This window comes from Cajanus cajan, chromosome 6, assembly GCF_000230855.2.
Source record: "Cajanus cajan strain Asha chromosome 6, NIPB_CcT2T_4, whole genome shotgun sequence".
Lineage (NCBI taxonomy): Eukaryota > Viridiplantae > Streptophyta > Magnoliopsida > Fabales > Fabaceae > Cajanus > Cajanus cajan.
Genome location: NC_138522.1, coordinates 36,262,003 through 36,285,975, shown reverse-complemented (window position 1 = coordinate 36,285,975; position 23,973 = coordinate 36,262,003). Strand labels below are relative to the sequence as shown.

The window sequence follows — 23,973 nt, the reverse complement described above, 5'->3', positions numbered from 1 at the left end:
TAATTACATCTAGTATATGTATCATGTATTACCTCATTAATAATAATAATAATACAAAATCGCACTCCTAATTATATTGTATTTATATTATCTTGCTTACAATATATATTTCAGAAATTCAAAATAAATTTATTTCTATTATTTTACTTATATGATATATTCTAAAAATTCAAAATTAAACATATAAGATTTCAAAATTAAATATTTACATTTTGTAATAACAATAACAATAACAACAACAATAATAATAATAATGTATTTTATAATAATAACATAATCAAAACATTGTACTAAAAATTAATATATGATATCTGTTTATTTAAAAAAAATCTTACAATTAGAAATTTAAACTATTATTTTAAGAATAAGATAATACTAATAAAATTAAGAATATATATATATATATATATATATATATATATATATGTGGTATGAAAAATTTATAATATTACAGTCATTATAGCCGTAGGTACTATTGTTTTAATATCTTATGATTTCTCAAAAATTGTCACCTTACATTATCGTGAAACATGTTCATAACAAACACATTTAGTATAGAGTATGTGGAGACCTTTGTACTCCACATTATACCAAATGTCGTTAAGCAAAATTTTCACACAACAGGAACATTAAGATTGATCTGAACACAAACTCTAGCAAAACGGCCTCTGAACATAGTGAGTGTATTTGTGTCCATTTTAATAGGTGTACCAATGGTAGAAGCAATTGACATCAACACACTTTCATCATAGTAGACCATTCCAAGTCTTGGAAAACGAACCTTTTCAAATCATCCAAGGTCCACCGTTAACAACCTTTTCCCGATCTACTTCAAGATGGAAGTTGATGATGAAGTAACCATGAGTCACATCTATTAATTCGAAACCAACTTCCAATTTTCAAAAGGAACAAAGTTTCTCGCGCATAGTGATGAAGTCAATCAGCTTCCCTAGGATTTTAAGCACCAAACACTTCTTCCATGGAGAGCACAACTCATCAAACGTTTTCGTCTCGATAGTGAATTTAGGTAGCAATTTGTTTCCTCCTTCGTAGTATAACTGCATGACCCCATCTTTAATGAGATTCCTCACCTTTTTTGGCCTAGGAGATGTTCCTACCAATTTTTCTCTAAAAGTCGTCCTCCGTTGCTCTTCCTCCTTACCATCACTCAGGTGGTTTCGCAGGGATATCACCATTGTCACGTTTTCCGTTAGTAGTCATTCGTGAAAAAATCGCTCTCTTTGTTATCCTGATATTGCTTTAATTACATATTCTAAACTTTCAACAATTAAAGTAATTCTAGATATTTTATTCCAATTTCTATTCTTGATGTTTCCTTGACTTAATTGTGATAATTTCACTACCGATATAAAAAAAAATCTAGCACAAGAACCAAAATAGCAAACAACTCAACCGCAAATATCTCTTCTGAGACTCCTTAACTTAAATTATATTTTTTAGTTCTTTACCTTATCTTTTTAGGTTCATTTTAATTTTTTATCTATAATGATTTTGAAAATCTTTCAAATAAATATAATTTGAAACATAAAGTTCAAATTATAACCTAAGATTTAGATCAACAAAGTTAACATAGATGATAGATAATTTTATCCTTTAAATATATTAAGAGTACAATCTCTTGTATGTGTATATAAAAAACATTTATCGGGAGATGCCAACTTTTAAATAAATCTCAACACTTTTAGAAATTAGTCATTGGCTTCTAAACAAGGAAAATTGTTGAAAAACAAAATCTCAACACTTTTAGAAATTAGTCATTGGCTTCTAAACAAGGAAAATTGTTGAAAAACAATTAAGTTTTGACTTAAATGCATTTTTTTTCTCAAATACAATAGTTGTACAAATTTTCTTAAATTTTAATTGAAAAACTTTAATTTTTCAAATATCACAGTTGTACAATTTTAATTCCTCAACTTTTAGTTGAGTTTTTTCGGTCCTTAGAATAACACAATTATGTTATATATTAATTAGAACCTTAGGACCAAAATAACATAATTGTAATAATAAAGGAATAAAAAAGTAATTTTTTTTTTGGTTCGTCCCTGAAGTATCTACCGCCGACAGCAGTGACTAATCTCCTCGCTACGTTGGAGGCACCTCAAAGAGTGGGATAGCTGGCCCCAAGATTTAACAATCTTAAAATTTTAATTAAATTAATGAATCACTCGTTGAAAATTAAAATCGAAGTATGCCAAGAGGTACAACTCTTGGGAACCATCACTATATTAAATGAAGTAAATGCATATTAAACATAAAATATCTACTTTCTTGTGAAGTGAAGAATCATTTCATCTCCTATAAATATTACATAAAAAAAAGTAAAAGAACAAAATAAGTGTGATGATTATGTGAAAGAGTTTTTTTTTGTAATGAACGTGTTATATTTTTTGTAACTTTAGAATAAAAATACCTGAGTTTGTAAAGTGATATACACAAGGTGAATTACAATTTTTGTAATCATATTTAATATAATAAAAATTCTTTTAAATGATTTCATAGATGTAGACAAAAAGTATCAAATCATGTTAATTATTATGTGTTGTTTCTAAGGCCTTTTGATGCATGAATAATTATATTTGTGTAAAAAAAAATCACCTTAAAGTGATATTTAAAAAAAGTTGAAAAATACTACATTTAAGTTATCATTAAAATATCACTAAAATATCCATCAAAACTTTGTTTACTTTAATGTATTGCGTTACAGACAAAAATTTCAAGTCCGCTTTCCACCGTTGCTCATGGAATTAATATTAGAGAACTAACACAGAAAAAGGTACCTATCATCTAGGATAAGTAAGTAATATTAGAGTCACGAGAAAAGAGAGTAGATAAAATTGGGATACAGAGCACATTGAACTGAAGTGAAACAGATCTCATTCAACATTCCAACAACTTGACATCACTTTGTGACATCAGGGAAGGGAGAGGAGAAGGGTTGGTCCCAGGATGAGGAGGAAAAACAAAAGCTGCACGATTATGGCAACCTAGCACAGCTAGTGGATAAACATAACCAGGTAATTTCATCTTACTGGGACACCAAGTTATCTGCATGCTGCTCTTGTCTTTGGAATTTGTCTAATAATCAGATAATTCCTAGCTTTAACAATCGATTGATGTAAGACTTTACTCTATGATTTTCAAGGATTGTTATGCGGTCGGATTGTGTAGAATAAACCTTGTGAAACAAACATGTTTAATTGATGTTTGATATACCCTCTTGCATTCATGGCAAAAGAGTAAGATACCATGAATTGCCTTTACAATATAGCTAGGGTTTTGCAAAGCTATAATAAAGAAATAAAATTCTATATATTATAATTTATAACTATGTTCTCTTCTGTTTATTTATTTGTTTTAAATTAAATAGACAAACCATTACCTTCAATACGAGGTTAGCTAGCACATAGTTTTGGACTTTCTTTATGTTAAAATAATGGTGATAATATAAATGTAAGCAAAAATGACAAGTAATCTCTGTATTAATATAATCATATAACTAATTTTCCTGATAAATATCTACCAGTTTTGTTCTTAAATTGAGATATTTTAATAAATTTTCAAAAGCATTTTGAAGAATTTTTTTTAATATTTAAAGAAAGTTGCTTATCAATGCATTTTACTTTATAGAGACACCTGGGAAAGAAGTAATATTTTAAAGCCAAAGCTGACAATTTATTCGAAGTGTTTAAAAATAACGTATCCAACAATTTAAAATCTTTAAATTATATAAATTTAAATCCTCCACTAATATTTTCTCAATTATTAAATAAATAAGCATAAGAAACTTTGTATGTTTTTCAAATATTAGATACATTTATTTCATATAAAATACCGAAAACTTATAAGGGTAACATGGTTGAAGAAAAAAGCGTTTTTCTTTTTAAATAAACTGTATATCGTCTAGATGCAACACGATTTTATAAGTATTTTTCATGCAATTAGTGTGGTAGAACATCTGAAAAGTACACGAAGGTAAGAAATTGGTTAGCATTAAATTTGAGAAAATAAGAGTAATATGGGGGTGATAATACATTTACAGGGACGTCAAGAGCTACCAAATCTAGCTTTTATTAGAATTCGATGAATGTTCAAAGGAAACCAAAAGGGTAAAAGAAAAACACTAAACTATGCCTATTTTTTTTCTCCCTATTTTTGTTCTCTTCTTTTGGTTTGATAAAAATTACAGCTTTTGGTGTAACTGTGAGATTCCCTGCAGAAGAGGGGGATGGGGTTAGTGCTCCTTGCGGAGAAGAAACAATACTGGTCATCTGATTTGTATAATCCTTCCTAATTCATGAATTTCCGGCAATTTGGAGCTTTACATAGGCATGGGACTTTGAATTCATCTGGCTCATCAGGATCAAACAAGTAGTCATACCTGCCCAAACCAAAACAACCAGGATCAATTATAAAGAACATGCACCTACACACTACAACACACACAGGAGAGACACACCAACATGCACACTCACACGCACACACAGAAAGAGAGAGAATTACGTTAGCTCATCACCAGCAGACACGTTAGTCTTAGCGATGAGTACAATCCGGCTCTCCTCATCACCCACACTCATGATCCTTGCATAGCAATTTGGCATACACTGAAATAACATGAACCAAAGAACAGGTTAGATGACTATCCACTATTGAGAATCCAAGAGAATAATGAAATGATGTACAAAAAGAGTCAATTTAAGTTAGGTTGACTTACAGAATGATTAATCAGCCGTGCTATATTCCCTTTATCAGTGGCATCTACCACCACTTCTTCACTAATCTTAAACAGCTGCAAAGATAAGAGAGTAGGGCATTTTAGTTTGATAACATATAAATAATATATAATAAGCAGAGTGCTTTTATTAATAATAATAGGCAGAAATAGGGGAGTTAACTTACATAGCAGTCTTTCCCTTCTAATCTATAGCGCGCCTCCCTCAGATCTGCAATGCTACGTCTCACTTGTTCACCACGATATTCAAGAACCTGATTAGGATTAAAATCATGCTCATTATTGCTATAAAAAAGGTTGTGGTCTGATTCACATGGAAAGCTAGGAAAACATAAAGGATCAAAGGCCAATGATTTTATGCATCAGCTAATGTTAGGATCATAATGAAAGAAAAGGAGATGATATATTTTGCTAACATCTGAACTAGGAACCAGTCCAGAAGAATCCCCAGGACCAAAACAACCAAAGAGGAAAAATAAAGGCAAGGAGATGGCAATTAAACTTTGTCTGGGTTTGCATGATTTTGAAACTGTTTCATCAGCTTGTGTGCTTGTGTTCAAAACCATGTCCCAAAATATCATGATATATTACATGCTTTTTATGCTCTACCATGTTAAATTACGCAGAAAACCAAAGTTTGTCAAGATATTAGAGCACCTTTTGTGTTTTCATTTTTTATTTTCACAAATAATTGCAACAAAGTCATCTTATTTTCACTGTATTTGTACAAATTTATGAAAATAGGAAACAATAAAAACAAAGTGTCCCTTTTATATTTATTTGTGAAAACAAGAACCGAAAACAGCAAATGTTTTCTCAAATCAGGCAGGCCGAAGATATTCAGTTGAAATGAATCACTATACTACATTCTTCCCTCTAAGTCAATACTAGTTAACAAAGCCTTAAGAAAACAGCTTTGGAAATGGGTATTCCCTTGCAAGACAGAAGTCATAATGATGATTTTGAGAAGGGTTCCCTTTTACGTGCCTCTCAGTTTTATGCAAATAGAGTAGAGTACTTCCAAATGCTCAAGTAGGCCAACACCTCATAGGTCTTAAAAAATACTATTAAAAATATCTATAGTTGTTGATTGACCAATACACACAAGCAGGTTATGAGTATGTAATGATATCATTCTAGAGCATGGCATTCATACCATTTCTCCTTCTTGAATATTTCTACGTGCAAAGAGGCCCCATCCATGTATGCCCGATCTACCAAAGCAAACCCGTTCATTTTCAGTTCTCTGGAATCAAACAAATGAAGCCATAAAACAGTCAGAAAATTGACCACTGAGCCAATAATTGAATCCACCTTAGAAAGAGAAGAATTACCTGCAAGTGGTAAAGGCGTTCTCTGAAGGAAGAAAATGCCTGAGGTTCAGGTACCACCTGGATGAGAAAAAAGACGTGAGGCAAAGAAGAGAAAGTAAGGAGGGGGACACAGTTCAAATCATAAATTCAGGTTAAAGGAATGAATAAGAAAATCCAATATGATATTCAGAAGATAAGAGGTTTACTCTGGGTGTATTTAAACTCTGTATTGCATCTAAAGGATGATGATAGTGACCCCTCGCTTGATGAGAAACGGCTTCATCTGCTGCTCTCTAACAATAAGAAGAAATAAAACTGAGAAGTAGAGCACTTGAATTTTTTGAGGTGCAAAGAACACTTTAGAGGCAATAGTGGAGAACTAGTCTACCTTTTTGTTATGGTTTGTTCTTTGAAAGATTCGACACCTAGCCGCAGAAAATGGTTCATGCTCAGTGTTAACAACAGGAGGGTCATCTTGCTTTCTTCTGTTAGATGAGATTAACCTCGAACCAGTTTTTTTCTTAGTTTGGAGAAGGCTTTTGGTTGAAATGACCCCAAGAGGGGTTTGCATAATCAAAACGGTATCTGGATTGGGAGCCCTGCAAAATACAATAGGCATGATTAAAATGAAAGGCTGAAAATAAAATTCAGATTAAGGAGAATTTCAGATAAACCTATATTTTTGCAATTGCAAAAAGACAATTGTTGGGGGTAAAAGCAAACCCTACAAAGAAAACGGTAGAAAGGGGCAAAGGAGGATGAATAATCTTAGTTGGAATTGAGGATTGCATACCTGTGGTAAGCACAATACGAGACCATTTTTGTTGTTTGCCTGCCGTTTTTCTCCAAACAATGCAACTGCATTTAATGGGGAGAAATTTAAAAAAAAAATTGCCACAAATAAAACATGCAAGAATGTGTTAGAACTCTATAATCCAAGAATCTCAATAGAAAAGAGAACACAGAAGAGAAGATAACGAATGATTCTGTTATTAGAACACTGGATGAACAAGAACTCTCCTTTACAAAAGATTGCCCCTTCCCAACAGAGTTCTATGATTCAATACTATTAAGCTACCCAACTTTGCAATTAATCTCCCGTATTTAAACACCCAACTGACTAACATAATATCTACTGACTGAGCTTCTAACTGTTGTGACCACCCTAACTGCTCTTATTCCTTCTAATATACACTTTCCATGTCCTCTCCTGCTTCTGAGGTCTAACAGAATACAACAACAATCAAGTCTTATCTCAGTAGATATGGTTCAGCTACATAGATTAATTAATGCAAATGGGCCCTACCAATAGTACGCTCCTTGAAAATCTTCTTCTACCATATGATTAAAGCTCAAGTGATATAAGTTAAATTAAAACAGGGAGGTAAATTTGAAATTTGCCATTAAACTTGCTTAAAATTAAAAGAGTTTCAAATCACAAGATCTTAAACAAGCCAATTTAATCTGAGTGAACCCTCACCTCCATTCGATAACCGGCCCTTGATGCACACATGGCATGGAAATAAGTGGAACACTTGCAACATTGTGTACATGATCCATGAATTTGCTTGCAAATAACACAAATCTGAAAATTCAAGTAATGCAGACTTTAGATTGCATTTGATAAGAGTGGACCAAGGCATCGAAAGGCAACCCAATGCAAGAGGCTCCCATCAAATGGAGTTCGGGTAGGGTAGATGAACTCAGCCTTGCTCTCACAAGCGAAGAGGCTGTTTCTAGGATTTGAACCTATGATTTCTAGGTTAGGCAGCAACCGTACAGTTGCGCCAAGGCTCATCCTCACCAAGAGATATCTAAATGATAAAATATTAAGAAATCTGGAGTCTAGATAATTTCCTTTATACAACAATCGATGAACAAAATAACCAAATCAGATAGATACTCTTCGTGGTAAGAAGAATTCTTTAATATACCGTGGAATATGCAAAGAATAAAATCACTTCAACTGGTAACTAACATTACTTTTCATGGGAAAATTTTAGTATTCTACCGCACCTTCACAAAAGAGTTTGATGGAATACTTAGAATACCCAAGGCAGGCTCCATCTTCTCATCACTAGCAAAAGAGACTTCAGGTCGAAACCAAGCACAAGTGACATGAACCCATAATGTGTCAACATCAGTCGGCTTTAGAGCACCACCTGGAAGTCCAAAGTTTTTAAGAGAACATGGATCTAGTCATCAAACCAAGATAGAAACATGTCTGCAGAGCATCTTGGTAATAACTTGAACATCAAATAGTAAAACTCTTTCTATGATGTGGCAAAACATGATTATATGATAGTATAAAACACTTACAATGGATCAAAATATAACTCATAGTAAATGCAAGGGGGGATTCTCAGCCATGATGAGTAAAATTGAATAATAGGTGTATATAGGTTAAAGAATCAAGTTGGGCAATTCCAAAAATATTGGGTGAAAATGTTTAAAACTTTTACACACATGGTGGATTGCATGAAACTCATACTACCTCTGTTCTCTATCATAAACAAAAAAAAAAAAGTGATTGTATGCGTATTAAGAAAATTAGTTAATTGCATTAAATTTTGTCCATTCCATAATGTTTTTACTAAATTGTCCTTGTTATAAATGTCCAAAAAAGTGGCACAACTTAAAAGTCATGAATTAAAGAAGGATATTTTAGGGAGAGTATCATTAAATGAGGTAAAAAAGTAGTTGAAAGTTGCTTATATTTATTTGACAACAAAAAAATGTGTATTTTTTGTTACTTATAAAAGAGAATAGAGAGAGTAGTACAAAGGCAAAAATATTCTCAGCCAAGAAGAGTAAGTTGATTTATATGAACATACGTGGTTTAAAAAATCAGGCAGAACAGTTCCAAAAACTAGATATCATAGAGAGGTGAGTCTACATCATACCCGGGAAAAAAGATGATCGCTTTATATACCATACGTTTCAAATATTGCCGAAGACATACCTTTTACAGGACAAAGACAACACTCCCGCTTGATTTCAGGTGTTTCGCAGGTCTTACAAACCCAAGATGTAAAGTCACGGACATTTCTTGCTCCATAGCATTCTTGATGAACAGCTATTTGACATCTGTAAAATATGATTTATTTGTGCGTTATTTACGATACAATTCATCATACATAGTGGAAATAGAGTAACCACAAAAGTCTACATGCAGCAACTTTATGGGTTGAATATTGGCCAAATGAACAAATAACAAACGTAAAATGTTATATTACCTGTTGCAAATGATAATTTTGTTGTAGTCCCAGTCTTCAACCCATCTACAAACAGCACAGCGTTCTGTAGTCCACTTAGCATAAACAGGTTCATACTTCTCTGTCAGAAATATTTTGCAGTACCATTATCACTATGAGAACTTCATACAGCTAATCCATCAAAATGAAAGGTTGTATGAGTTAAAAGGTCACCTTGCAAGAAGGTAAGCAATTTCTGCTTTCTTTCTTTTAGAGAAGGTTTCTTGGGCTTGGCAGAAACTTGAGCAGTAGCATGAAATTCTGCCAACTGCAGCATCTGACAAGTCAAATAGCATTGTATTAGTTGCATGTATCATGTCTAAGAACAAAGACCTCCCCCGCCCCCCCCTCCCAAAATAAAATAAAAATAAAAATCAGCAACCCAACTCTTCCTTCTTCCACGTGTCCCATGTCATAAAAAAACACAAGACCAATATTATGAGTTCCCAGATTCTCATTTTATGTTTCAATACCATTTTGACACTGAAGAGTACAAAATTCATATAAAACGTTGATATTGACGTATGGACATATTATGAAATAAATCTAAGACCTTATCCATAAGAAGGAAAGAAGTTCAATTAATAAGTATAATACTAATCGGAACAAGAATACCGTACTCTACTTATATATAACAAGCCCTTAAGTACATTAAATGTATAAAAGAGGGTGGTTAGACACTTGAACAACATTAATAGACTAAATTAACCGAAAGTAGAATATTTTCGGTACAAAGAGACAAGGAAGTACTATGAACCAAAAAAAAAAAAATAGTCATATACAAACCCATTGTTCCAGAGGTAGCATGGAGTCTTTCACCCTAATACTTGTTCTCCAATTTCTTAATTTGGAACCCGTGTGTCGTTCCCATTCACTCAGTGCTTGCTTTTCTGACCCACAAAACCCACACTTGCACACAACTCTGAAGGAGAAGAACATGCATCATAACCAAAAAAAGAAATTAATCATTTTCCAATCTAGAAGTAATAACAACAGCACATTCAAAATTGCCATCAACAAAATTGTAACATTGTAATGTGATGTTTGAATGAAAGCAACATTAGATATCAGAAAAGCTGTGCTTGCACCTTAAGTATGAAGAAAACAAACTACATCAAGTACTTTCTCACACAAATTTTGGTAGACATTTGATAAATGTGCAACTTGATGAAAATTACGAATCCTTCCAAGGATTATAAGTGAAAGAAAATTTACTTGGGCATAATTTCTTATTAGACTACTAGTTCGTAATGAATTACAACAAAAGAACATAAGCAGGAACGTTCAACAACTAATGCTATATTCTTCCTCTAAAAAGCAAAATAAAAAAAAAATCAGATTATATCAGATAGGTACTAATTGCCCACCTTGAAAAAGGCATTAATATATTACTACTTATGACACCATTAAATACAATTCAACTATTACAAGTAATAAATAACAATAGCAATTTTAAAAATTAATAAAACTATGATAGTCACAACAGAGGACAGAGAATATTTTTTATCAAATACTTATGAAGGACTTTGTGCTTACGAATGAAGGCTTGGAAAATATATGCCCTCCACACCATTGCAGAGAACAGTGACCTTATTCGGAAGCCCTAGCTGCCCATTGTTTTTGTTCCACCTGTACCAAAGCAGCCACAACAGTTAGAAAAAATACAAATAATCTAACGTTTTTTTCTGAAGTGCTACAACAATTTCTTTGACACTCTTATTATTGGGCAAATTTCATGTGGATCCCACTAAATAGGGAATGGGCCCCACATGATTTAATGGGTCAAACATAAATTTTACCCCATAAGAAAATCTGTTTTATTAGCATTCCTCTAACTAAATAGAAATATATAAATTGGTGTATGAACTTGAATCACAAACGATAGGCTTCATGAAAAATAACAAGAAATCATCAAGGTTATATCACAAAGCCAGGGCAAGACGAGACAAATAAAAGGACTATAACAAACTTACTTGACTTTTGGCTGTGATTTTTCTGAATCAGATAACTCAAAATCAAACTTGGCTTTGCAAGTAGGGCAGTAATAATCAGTGCCTTCAAGATTCTAAGAAAAACAGAATACACCAATCAGCAAAAAACCAAAATATCATTCATGAGCTTGAAAATGCTGACAAGTGACAATATTAAGATATCAAGTAATGGATAAACCTTGAAAAGGTTGCTAGAAATTTTGTCACATTCTGCATGCACCCACACTTTGCATCCATCACAGCGCACCTAATTTGGAGGGAACATCCACAATGGTTAAAAAAATTAATACTGCAATAAGAAAAGAATAACCTTAATAGCTGACAGGATTTAACTAACTCACCCAACTTCCACTATCTGAATGATTCCAAACCTTCTTGCATATGCCACAATAATGCTTTGATTTCGTTAACTGCCAAAACAATGATTTAAAGACTGAAAAATATTCTAAAATACAGTACTTCAATTATAATGCTTTTGTTCAAGACTTAAATATAACTGTTAGAAGAAAAGGCAAGATATACAAACCCTAGCACATGTTCTACACAGGAATTGGGCACCAGAACTTGAATCCTTTGTTTTCTTTAGCATCCTGTAAGGAAGTCTCAATCCACAGGCTTCACAGGGCCCTGTCTCTTTCTTATCAAATAAATCCTGCAATGGGAATTCAAATCAACAAACCATTAAACTTTTGCAGCATTACTCACTCCATCACTTACACTGAGTAATAATTACACAATCAAATCAAATTAAAAAAAAAATGTCAAATTTACAAGTCAGTCTCGGGTCTACTACAAATGAGATAAGAAACTATCAGTGCTGAGTCAATTTCCAGTTGCAAATAAAGTTTATATTATCATTAATTAGCTTTCCTCAAGTGTCCCCTAAATATAATGCACGAGTATTTAACAGCCATGCAGTTCCCCAAACAGGTGGCAAAAGAAGAAGCAGACACCATTTAGCTGACTTTACCTGGTTCAGAAAGTGATATCCTGCATACTGGTTTGAACCACTGACCTCCTGAAAGGCTTTCAGAATAGAATCATCATAACCATTATTCCCAGCTGCTGTATTTATATCTGCTATCAACTTCTCTGTGAAACCCCTCTCCGCCAAAAATGCCTCCTCTACTGCCATTTGGAAGTCAGAAGGATTATAGTAACTCAACTCAGACTGCCCCTGAAACCTAAACCAAGGAACATCACCCCTAGTAAGCAAAATGGAAAAATCCATCCACAAAGAAACACCAAGCATAGTAGTTTCACACAATGTAAACAACACAACCAACAAAAACTCCACACCTGTCCACATAATCCATAAATGGAAAAATCATCCCATGCTTCACCCATGCATAGTCCTGCACCAAATCACAAACACCACAATAAATACACAATTTCCTAAATATCAAAGAAGTATTCTGCATATAGAGAGTAACAGAAGTGACAAAACATCGAGTCTATTTGGATAGAAGTTTAAAAACGATTTTGAGAATTTCTGTATTATAAAAAATTCTATATTTTTAGTAGATAAGCTTTTAAAAGTGTTTCTAGCATGTATCCAAACAGTTTCATTACATTAGGTTACATACCCTTTGATTTTCATTCCCCGCGTACCCAAGAAACATGACACAAGCTGCATCAGCTATGCAAGACCTGAGAACCAACTCAGGTGCCTGAGACATAGGATCAATAACAATGGCTGGCCAAAAAGGTTCCTTTCTCCCAGCTTTGGCCCACACTATATCACCCGCATAAAAATCTTCGGGTCCAAACAATCCATCTCTCTTCAAAACCCCTTCCACCTCCAAAAACCTTCCCCTCTCATCTTCTTCAACCACCACCCCACGCCTCAAGGCCAATGCGCCACCCTGCAAACTCAAACACTTGCTCTTATCATCAAAACTCTTGCACAATGCGGAGTACTTGCGAGCCTTAGAACTCGTCTTCTCCTTCTTCTGATTGCAAACTTTGGGTGCCCTGAAACTGAACTTCTCCTTCTTGCATTCAAATTCTTCGTCATTATCACAATCCCGCAAGCCGCTACTACTCTTGCTCTCCTTCCTCCAATTATCAATAACCGAGTCGTTGAACCGCGAAGGCAGAACCTGAACCCGCCCCCTCGAAGTCCGAACCAGCGGCGGCCGCTGAACCTCGCTCTTCTTCTTCACTTCCACCGCGACGACGTCGTTTTTCGCGTCCGGTTCCACTTCGTTGCACGACACCTGCGTGCACCACGCCGCAGAGAATCCCTTCTCCGCCACGCCGGCGGCGCCGAGCAGGCCGTGAAAGCTCACCGGGATTACGCCGGCGGCCACGTCGCGGAGAAGGTTCAGAGGGTAGTAACCATTGGTCTTTCTCTTCTTGCGAGCGTAGGAACACTCGTCGTCCTCTCCCACCGAGTCACCGACTCTGACCCGTTTCAGACTCGGCATTTGGGATTTCAAGTTCCGCTTGATAATCATGGTTCTCGCCGAGTGACCAAATCACGATGCCCGCATTAAATTGAATCCACGGCTGGTGTTAAAATCCCAACTTCTAGAACCCCAGAAGCAAAGATTTCACCCCCGACGCCAAACTCGCGAGACGCGCCATAAACCCTAATCCCGAATTGAAATTCGGAGAAACAGAGCAACCGCGGAAGCGCGAGGCGAGGCCGAATTTCGCGAGAGTATGGTCAAGAAAGTGAAGGAATTGAGCGCGAGAATGTTGGAGAGCCTGATCGAGAAGATCGAATGAGCAGAGAAGAAGAAAGAGGGATCTCTCAGTGAACAGAGAGAGAAAGTAGAAGTTCAGAAGATAAACGTAAACGAGAACAATTTTTTTGTTAGAGAAATTGCAATGTAATTTGTATTATGTGGGAGTGGACATAAAAAAAATGTTACATAGGACGGTGTTTTAATTTGGGAAAATTTAGAGAGAGGAAGAAGGAAAAGGGTGACAGAGCAAGACTAGAGAGAGAAGTCTCGGCGTTATCTTGAACGTGTTCATATGTTATGTAGTTAGTTTAGTTGATGGGGCCAGTGGCTAACTTGCGCGTTGCGTGTAATTCTTCTTCACCTTCCTCGTGCTGTTCTCCTTCGTCAATCGTCAATCGTCAATCGTCAATCGTCATCGTGGGCCTGTATCATCTTACCATTTTATAAGCTTTCTAATTGCTATTGCCATGCCTGAGTTAATGTTCCAACCAGAGTATATTAAATGACCCAATTTGTTCCAACAATTTTGGAGACATAATGTCACATTTGTGTATGTCTACATTTGGGAGACATGTTTATATCGTAAATGTTCTTGTCCTATGATTTGGTATGTTTTTTTTTTTGTCCACTTTGGGATATGAAAATTTCACTGCCACAATAGTGTGCTAGAAAAATTTGTTTCATGGATTCTGATATTATGGTATTCTGTGGCGGGGGAGGTACAAATATTTGTTAGATCGGATGTACATTGCTTGAAATTTATTTTTCTTGTTTTGTTGGAGTTAGGCTTTGAGCAGAAGATTGCATTTGAAAATTTGGTGGACTGGCAATATATAATTAATTTACCTTTTTCTTTTGTCACCAGAATTTTTTTTTTTTTTTTTTTCTGTTGTAAGAGGAGGACGTGCAACAGTGCAAATAGAGTGATCTCGACCCATCTCAATTCTTAAACAGTTAAACACATTTATTGTTGTGAAATTTGAGATTTTGGAATTTATTTAGTAATTTGATTGGATGCATGTGTTTGAGTGAGGGATTGAACGACGGCGTTTGATTCTTCGTTCGCACCAAGGATGAGTTGGGCACGTGAGAATTGGATGCTTTAGGTTTAGGGTTCTGATTGGATCTACGCAATACACACCACTGACTCCACTTTCTCAATTTGATGGGTTGTTTTGGTTTTCTAAAATTTAGTTTTTTATTCCAAGACGAAACCTCCGGTTCTGGACTCATGGGGTTGGATAATTGGCTATCAACCATGGATACCGATGAAGGTTCTAGAAATCATTTGGTGATTATAAAAAGAAGAAAGAAAAAAAAAAAATCATTGGCTTTTCTAATTTTAATTTTTGATTTTATTTTCGTCCGTGAACGAAACCTCTCGGCCGCTGTGAAGCCGTTGAAAATTATTTTTGTTTGTTGATCGTCTCTAGCAATAGAATAAATATATATGTACATCTTTTGGGGTATCTAATTTATGGGTATTGGATAAGATGATTTATTTATTACCGAAAAAGAATAAACACGAAGCTGGTAGTTCCCCTTAACTTGGAAAGCACTGTACCAAAGATTCTGCTCAAAATGGGAGGTTATGGTTTTGTGTATAAAGTCTGAACTGAGCAACAATAATTTTGTTTGCTAGATTATTTTTATTTATCCATGTAGTTAAAGGAAAAAGGGAGAGAGAGAGAGAAATCATGAGGTGCGAGGGAGCAAGAAGATGATGAACTGTTCATCACGTGTGAGGGAAGTTAAATTTAATATTTAATTCAATGTAAATAGTCAAAGATTAATTACTTAACATGCGGTTATCTTTATCCTCCCACTCCCTTAATAATAGGTTGATAACTTTTCTTTTTGGTATTTGATTTTAGACAGCGTTCACCTTAGTTAAAAATACGTTTCCCCAGCTGGTTTTGAAGCCGAAGATGAAAAGATAGCGATCACTTTTTAAATTCTTTGACCAAGCAACAGAGATCAAATGTCAACAATGTTAGGTAACTCCATGTCTTGTAGAGGGTCCAAAAGTTCTCACAATTTTCGTGGGTAACTACACTAGTTAATTTTTTGTTTTGGGGTCATTTTATAAGTTTCCTGGCTAGAGTGATGTGCATCCAAAGTATATTGAATGATGCAAGGGATACGATAGTGCAAGTTCTGCTCGTGGTGGAATTGGTCTTCTGTTTTCTGCTTCAAAGATGCTTTTCTTTCTGTCTATCTATCCCCTCGAAGTGAGGAATATCTATCAATATCATAGTGGTGGGTTCCTTTCAGCTTTTGTGATCTTTGGATCATTGGAAGAAAAAAAATGAAAGAAGGACCATGTTTTATCATTGACTCTTAAATACAAGAGTTTCTTTTTAGGGGGTATGTTAAGTCTAAGAGCTTGAGTTTGATATTTAAGTTTTCACTTGTTTTGTTTGGGTTTGACCAATAAGATTGATGTTTGTGATTGTGTATAGGAATAGATAAATAAATGATGAAGAGAGATAATAAAAAGGGTTTGAGTTTGGGTGGTGACAGAAAGTGGGTATCTTCATTCTCAGAGGCTCGGCCAAGGCCTGCCTGCATGCATTGATAGTTTTGAAGAATCAAATAGATAAGTCAAGGCTGGCGGCTAAGCCAACTTGCCTTTGTCTAATGCTCCAATCTTAATAGTTAATATTATTTCTCTCTCTTTTATTTATTCACTTTAAAAAATAAAAATTTATTACTTTTTTTTTTTAGAGTTTAGATTTCAAAGTACTTGTCTTGATTATGGTTTTTTTTTATTATACAAGACTCAACTCTTGGTACGAAAGAATTTGTTAGTTCTAATTATAATAATATTTAGCATATGAATAGGTGATCGTATATATTACTCACTATCACTTATTATTCTCTCATATAAGAAGCTATCAAAACATTAGTAAGAATCTGTTATTAATCGGCAAAGGAAGATATAAATTATTGTAGATTTATTATGACTACTTGTATAGATTAATCAATCATCAATGGGGTGTTGTTGTAATTATTGTGAGAGAAGAGTGCTTGGAACACTTTAGACACGCTCTGGAATTTACTTGTTTACTAAACCTACACTTTAGACAAACAACACTAGTAAAATCATTAGAGTTAATGGTGAGTTTAAATAATATATACAAATTCCTAAATCCTAAGATTGTTATTTCTTACACAGAAAAACAGCAGCAACAACCCGTAAAATCTTGTACTAAAAAAATGTGGTGCTTGCAGGAGTGTTGTATATGGATAATAGTCAAGATTTTATTGGTTATAATATTTCACAGTTCACATATAGACAAGGAAACTACGTAGCTCATGAGCTCACAAAATTTCCATCTTCTAATTCTGATTAGATTTGACTAGAGGAAGCTCTTGTTTGTATTGTCTCTATTCTTAATTTGGATTTTTGTCCTAATCTTGATTGATTGAAATCTATTATTTTTTCTCAAAAAAAAAAATTAAATGTAGTGATGGTGACATGGCATAAACAGAAAACATGTATATGCAATGATCCACCTGTCCACATCATAGTACATCTTACTTTTAGCCCACAATCTGCAAAAGGTAAATAAGTCACTTTTCACGCATCACGCACACATTACATTCATGTTTACCCACAAGTTCTAACAACCAGTTTTGTTTATAATCTGGACATCTAGCATATTTGGAAAATGAAATTGTAGTTTGACATCTACACGAAAAGGTTTTTGATGCCATACCATTGTAGCATAAGCAAATACAATAGTTGAATATTTTGATTTAAGCAAATAAGCAAACACTTTGATTGCACGAAGGGTGAGATTCAATTGGATGAAGAGTTATTAAGCTTTACTCGATTTCACTAGCATGTGATCCAATTGGACTTAATTTATGCTGAATGCTCTGATTCCTTCCACTGGCCACTTAAACTAAAAAACAAAAAGAAGTGTTGCAACTTGCAAGGTGCCCAATACCCATGGAATGATTCACTGGGTGGGAGTTGTCATGTGTTTCTTTACCAAGCAATTCTCACCTTTCACTAAACTTCAACTTTCACCTATCTTCTTAACTTTAATGTTCTAATCTCATTCTTCGTCACTCCTGTAATCAAAATCAAGGGAACAAACAAAAACTACTAAACCAAAATATATAAATAAAAAAAAAATTAAAAATGGAATCATTTCTTTATTCTGAAGATATAATTCACATAGTTTTTCAAAACTAAAAATCAAAAACTGAAATACACTGGTCAAACATTATTTTATGTTCTAAAGAGAAAGAACACCTTTTCAAGATGAAACAAGGTTAAAGCCGAAATTTAGAGATGAAGCTCATCAAATACGGGACAAAATAAACAATCTAGCACATTACCACATTCCATCAATCCAGATATCCAGATGTGATTGAAGGAATGGAAGAATGATACAAAGAATAATGCAAAAAATATTGGACGTCCATTTCAAAAAAAAAATAGTGCAACTAAACCTAGCTATGTGACCAAATTAGTAATTCTGACCCCAAAAATTATTTCATTTTTTAATGCAATCTTCTAACTTTTTTTTTTTTTTTTTTATCGATAAACTTTCATCTTCTAATTTGACTCTTGGTTTCCCTCATCACCATATCGAAACTTAACGAAGGTGTTTTACATGTCATCTATGTGATTCCAACAAAGTTAATTTATTCATACACAATACTTACATGATCCTGTCAAAAGTTTATTAAATCATACATGACATTTAGGTGACTCTACTATAATTCATATTCTCTAATAACATGGAAATTTGGAAATTATAAAATAAACAAATGTGAAAGTTATAAGCCAAGGGCGGAGAAGGAAATTATTGATGTTACCTTGCGATTTCATGATATATATGAACATAGTACAACTTTTCTTTTTCTTTGTTTTATTGAACAAACCTATTTACAGATCTGGAGGGTTATTTGCGTTTAAAGAGACGATTAATAGAAGAGTAGATAAGAGATGAACTAGGCTAAGAAGTTTGGGGTCTGGTTTATTCAGCAAATATCTGCTCAAACATACAGAGACTCCCATAATTCTAATCACACATTACTGCTGAGTTTTTCCATATAGCTTGATCAGATATAGCTACTTTCTTCCTACTAACTCAGTCACAAGTCATTCATTCCCTCTTCGACTCACACTCTTCAGTCCTTGCAAATCTTCCACGGATTCTTGGTTGACTGTCAGCAAGAGCCTTCCTGCAAGCATACTGAAACCAAACTATATATTATCAGTTCAGTTCCGGATCTGTTTATAGCCTGAAAATTGCATCAATCAGACTTTGTTGCATATGAAAATTTTTGTTTATGGCATACTTAACAACTTAAAAGCAATCCAAGGATTATGCAAAGAGCTATTGATAACAACACATCAAGGATTATGCAAGATTTTCAAGAGATATGTTGTGCATTCCATAAAATTTTCAGGGCTTTTTATTCATGTGAAACTCTTACATGTTAGAGGGATGGTGAACTTATAATTACCTTGATTTTCCTCCCAAAATTCCTCTTTGTCCTCTTATTCCTGTATCTGGAGAGCTTTTGGAAGCGTTCCTCACTGGTGCAGTTGCTGATAAGAAAGGGCCTCTCATGAGGTGACTGGACGATGTTCATGTTACCATTACCAAGAGTCTGTCACAAAAACAGTATCAATCACCCAATATACTTTTGAGTAAATCATGAGATCTTGGTGAGTTTATTCAAGAAAACAAGACGAATAAATAAGTAGGAAGAATTTAAAGAAGAAGTTGTTTTTGATTCCACACAATGAGGCATAATTTCCTGGATAAAGTCCCACATTTCTGGATGTAAAAGAGAGGGGGTGTTTTGTTCTTAACCAATCAGAATCGAACTTGTTAACGAAAGAGTTTATAACAACTTGTACAGTGACTTAACCAATTGAACTGGACCCTAAGAAAGAGTAGTTTGAAAAGACATGAGTTCAGATAGGGGCAAATAGTGAAAGATATTTAATTACAATGAAAGTTCATTAAAGGGGCATTTGTATATCAAGAAACAAGTTTATGTATGCATAACATAACACGTGAAAAACGGAACCATTCTGTTAAAAAGAACTTGGTGTATTTTAGTAACAGCCTTTTAATTTGTTTAAATTTTTGAAACAATTAAACTAAAAGGTTTCGACATAAGCAATCTTTAAAATATTAGGTTGTAAGATAATATTGTCAAATTTGTTATTTCTAATTAAGCAATCAGATTCAGTTCATGTCATCATTCCCTTCTTTTTCATTTCCGTACTGCTTAAATCTTGAGACGTAACAGAAGATCAGTTGAATTTTGATAGGGGTAAAATTTTCTTCTTGACTGAATTCAAAAGGTAGTTAAGTCTCTCTATATTGAGGTGAACAAAGATTCCGACAGGAGTCCATGATTATAATTTATAAATGTCATTGCTTCAACTACCAAATTTTAAGCTATTACTCTATCAAGGAAAGAAGCAGAATTCTGAAAACACTTCTAACTTCAAGACAAAGTTGCCCCCCAAAGATGTAGTGGAGTAAAAAAGAAGGCATCATCTTCAGACCACTTCGTGGAGATTTAACTAAAGTTTATAAATAAATAAAAATGATAGTGTATATCCAAATTGGTTAAGTTGTCTGATAAAAAATAATTGGTTAAGTCAAACCTTTATATCTCCTTCACTAAATGATCTCCGCATGCCATAAACTGCATCAAAATCTATTGCAGGGATATCAATGAAAGCAGGCTTAATTGCAGCTCCACGTATCCATTCCATTGAGCTCAAACTTCCTGAGCTGACACTCTTTGCTAATTGCATGTCAGGAAGTGGCTTGTTCTCTTGAATTGAGTTCTCATCAATGTTCAGAAAAGGAACCTTGATTTCCAGAATCTCAGAGAGTGGTGACTCTATTGCTGCCTTTTCTAAGAGATCCTTTCTGCATTCATAAAACACCTCGCTCAGAAACTGATCAGTTTGAAGAATATCAATATCTGTGGATTTTAGTCCCTGTGGGGAGACATCTTCCCCACAAGATATCATCGAAATGGCCACTGTCATGGGATCTAGGTCCATCATTGGCTCTTCAATAATGGGTTCAGGAGCTTTGAACAGATCTCCCTCTGCTGCCAAATCATACTCTGACATGGCAGAAGACTGAACAAGATCATCCTGCATTAGAAACATGGGGAAATAAACAAAAAAAAAAAAAAAAGTAGTTAACTGATGTAATACGGCTATAGAAATGAAATTAATTTTTAATTTTTAATTGTAGAGCCTAATAAAGATAGAATTAAAGAATTGATAACCATAATGCAATGACTAATAAGCAAAGCCAGAATGTAAGCATTAAATCAAAAACAACACAAACGATGTTGAATGGTTACTAAACACAGACAAATTATGATAACTTTAGTATTGTAGCAAAAAAAAAGTTGTAATGGACCAAATGAAGGAATGGACACATCACAGGTCAAATTCCAGAATCCAGATGCGGTATGGGTTACAATGACTCACACTTCTCCCATCACCCTCCCTTCAGAAAGAAAAAGATGTATAAATAGCACTTTTTGGTTTTAGTCTATACCAACTGGTTATCTACTTATCATGTTTAACTTTCTAATGTCGAGAACTTGCTCTAAAGGTGGTGTTCCTGATATCATCAATGATGCCAAAAGTTGTCATGATGATATTGCATGATTCCATCAAGTAAAGTGATTCTTTAAGCAACTGACACATTATAAATTTCTTAGAATGGGCAAAAGATTCCAATTGCACATCATGGTCATCCAACCAAAATAGAGTTTAAAGATGGGATTAGACCAAATAGTCATTGTTCCTGGCCCTTTTTAGAAAGAGAGGAAAGAGAGAGAGAGAGAATCAATCTGAGACAGTGAGGTGACAGAAAAAGCTATATGTCAGTAAGAGACTTGAGCAAGGGCTTCAAAGAGTTTACAAGCATAATCTAAGAAATATGTAAGATTCTCCAATTTAGGAAATTGGCTCAAGTACTTATTGCCAGAAAAGGATTTTCTTTTCCTTTTTTTTTTTTAAATATTAGTACAAACTAAATTCCACTCACAGTAGCAAACACCATATTTCTACTGCAAAGCAGAAGCCTTGCTGTAAATGATATGTGCAAATGCATATTCAGCTTAACCTTCACAAACAAAAGGGCTTAGATTAAGATTCAAAGACCATGCACTAACCAAAACCTGACTATGAAAGAAAAACTGGGTGTTAACAGATGAAACAGTGAAACTAGCACCACACACAGTCCAGAATACACTTGATTACAACTCAACTGAAGAATAAGGGAACTATTTTCCTTCTGATGAATTATTAAAATTAGTATATAAAAAAGGAAGCCAGTTAAAAGCAAATAATTGAACAAATATTCACACATCAAAATATCAAAAACAGCAAAGGTTCGAATCCTATCTTTGTCAATCATTTAAGGCTACTTTGCAAGTAATATCATTATAAATCCCTACACTATACCCGTAGTGGATGGCCTTCCTTTGACAAAACCAGAAGGTGGATTAGTCAAGGTGCACGTTCCCTGATTACAAGGCACTATTGCCTGAAAAACTTTGTTTGAAATTTCAGTGACCAAAACAGCAAACCACACCAAATGAAAACAACTACTTTTATCACTTATTTAAATGTAACAGGAGCAGAAATGGAAATAACCTTTCTAGAACCATATTCAGTGCCCGACAAATACCATGAGGAAATGATTAAGTTGAGCATTAACAAACCCCTTTCATTTACCCTTTTTCCTTACTATAAAAAAGAAAAGCGAATAAAAGGGCTTTTCTCTTTAATCTCCCTCCTCAGTGCGGCGCAAAAGGACAAACCGCACTCACAGTTCACACTGTAAACTTGAAACAACAGGAAGAAAGATTATACAAGACGGAACTATCACATAGAAAATACTTCCCTTTTATGCCCTTTTATTTTTCCTTTCCTTTTTTCATACTTTTTCAGATCCAGCGTATGAATCCAACTACAGTTGTTTCCACTTGTGGTATTAATAAGAGAAAATATTCATAAAGGAAGGAGCAAAACTCAAATGAATAAACATATATTTCGTTTCAAAAAAATTGGTTATCAGTTTTCCTTCTTCAGCTTGATATCATCAATCAAGCAAGGAGCTACACATCATGAACTAAAAGAGGAAGAAACACTGCAAAAAATCTGAAATGTGAGAAATAAATATTTACATGCAAATCAAGACACCAGCACATGAAAAACTAAGTTTAATTCGATATTCCGAAGCGACCCTTTTTTCGTTGGCCCATTTTCTCCAAAGAAATGAATAGGGAGCATTCAGAATAAGGAATAAATAGGAGGGGAAAGAAAGAAAAGAAATTTGTTTGATAGAAAAAATCAAACAAATGCAGATATAAACAGAGGAAAAACAGGGGAATGAGCAGAGACAGTAAGAGGGTAAAAGAGGAAGTGAAAGATACCACTGAAGCATTGGACTTGTGGGTTTTGCAGTACTCCTCAAGCTGATGAGGCTCTTGAGAGAAGTTGTTGAAATAGTGGAAGAGAAGACCAGTCTCTGCATACATTTCTCCAGTACAGAACTTGGTTTGGATAGAAATATGTTCCAATTGAAACAGGGCAGAAGCAGAGCAAGAGAAGCTCAGAGAGAGCGGTGTACGAAGGAAAAATGAGGGGAGGGGTTTTTATTTAGAAGAAACCAAGAGAGAGAATTGATATTTATATGTGAAAAAAAAAATAGTGAGTAAATACGGCAATAATTATAGTATACTTACAAGAGTTTGGAAATGTATGATATGATGTGAGAAGGAAGTATTAAATAAAGACAAAGTAGGAAAAGGACAGAACCATTTTATAATTCAGTGTTCCCAATCATGTTTCATGTCATGGCCTTTTTAAAGAAAAATGAAAAAGGGAATTGTTTATGATGAGTGTGTGTGAGTATATTAAAGAATTCGTGGCACAATATTTGCGAA

At 34.3% G+C, this 23,973-nt stretch overlaps 2 protein-coding genes across 4 annotated transcripts; both read right to left on the bottom strand.

Annotated features, from left to right (window-relative positions):
* Positions 1 to 3,984: 3,984 nt before the first annotated feature.
* Positions 3,985 to 14,493, bottom strand: SDG29 (SET domain group 29). The gene is made up of 23 exons (XM_020355766.3): positions 12,895 to 14,493; positions 12,608 to 12,663; positions 12,279 to 12,492; positions 11,835 to 11,960; positions 11,650 to 11,718; positions 11,487 to 11,555; positions 11,291 to 11,382; positions 10,854 to 10,946; positions 10,104 to 10,239; positions 9,492 to 9,594; positions 9,300 to 9,399; positions 9,026 to 9,150; positions 8,080 to 8,225; positions 7,544 to 7,648; positions 6,857 to 6,921; positions 6,452 to 6,662; positions 6,270 to 6,356; positions 6,085 to 6,141; positions 5,907 to 5,996; positions 4,918 to 5,004; positions 4,733 to 4,807; positions 4,522 to 4,622; positions 3,985 to 4,399 (listed from the first exon to the last, which is right to left on the bottom strand). Exons 1-23 carry the CDS (start codon positions 13,765 to 13,767, stop codon positions 4,309 to 4,311), a joined length of 3,171 nt encoding a protein of 1,056 aa, XP_020211355.1. The 5' UTR covers positions 13,768 to 14,493; the 3' UTR covers positions 3,985 to 4,308.
* Positions 14,494 to 18,814: 4,321 nt separating this feature from the next.
* Positions 18,815 to 23,700, bottom strand: LOC109797956 (CCT motif family protein). 3 transcript variants are annotated; one of them, XM_020358134.3, is made up of 4 exons: positions 23,461 to 23,700; positions 20,654 to 21,157; positions 19,492 to 19,638; positions 18,815 to 19,217 (listed from the first exon to the last, which is right to left on the bottom strand). In XM_020358134.3, exons 1-4 carry the CDS (start codon positions 23,563 to 23,565, stop codon positions 19,128 to 19,130), a joined length of 846 nt encoding a protein of 281 aa, XP_020213723.1. In that variant the 5' UTR covers positions 23,566 to 23,700; the 3' UTR covers positions 18,815 to 19,127. The 3 variants fall into 3 exon arrangements, with proteins under 3 accessions (XP_020213723.1, XP_020213725.1, XP_020213726.1); XM_020358136.3 differs by lacking the exon at positions 23,461 to 23,700 and adding an exon at positions 22,679 to 23,432; XM_020358137.3 differs by lacking the exon at positions 23,461 to 23,700 and adding an exon at positions 22,487 to 22,574.
* Between the last annotated feature and the right edge of the window lie 273 nt (positions 23,701 to 23,973).

Coding starts and splice junctions, on each gene's coding strand:
- SDG29 (XM_020355766.3), bottom strand. CDS start 13,767: ATGATTATCAAGCGGAACTTGAAATCCCAAATGCCGAGTCTGAAACGG. Junction 9,400..9,491: donor ATTGCTTACCTTCTTGCAAG/GTGACCTTTTAA, acceptor TATTTCTGACAG/AGAAGTATGAACCTGTTTAT. Junction 6,142..6,269: donor AGAGTTTAAATACACCCAGA/GTAAACCTCTTA, acceptor TTTCTCATCCAG/GTGGTACCTGAACCTCAGGC.
- LOC109797956 (XM_020358134.3), bottom strand. CDS start 23,565: ATGTATGCAGAGACTGGTCTTCTCTTCCACTATTTCAACAACTTCTCT. Junction 21,158..23,460: donor ACAAGTCCAATGCTTCAGTG/GTATCTTTCACT, acceptor TTTCTAATGCAG/GATGATCTTGTTCAGTCTTC. Junction 19,218..19,491: donor ATTTTGGGAGGAAAATCAAG/GTAATTATAAGT, acceptor GTTTGGTTTCAG/TATGCTTGCAGGAAGGCTCT.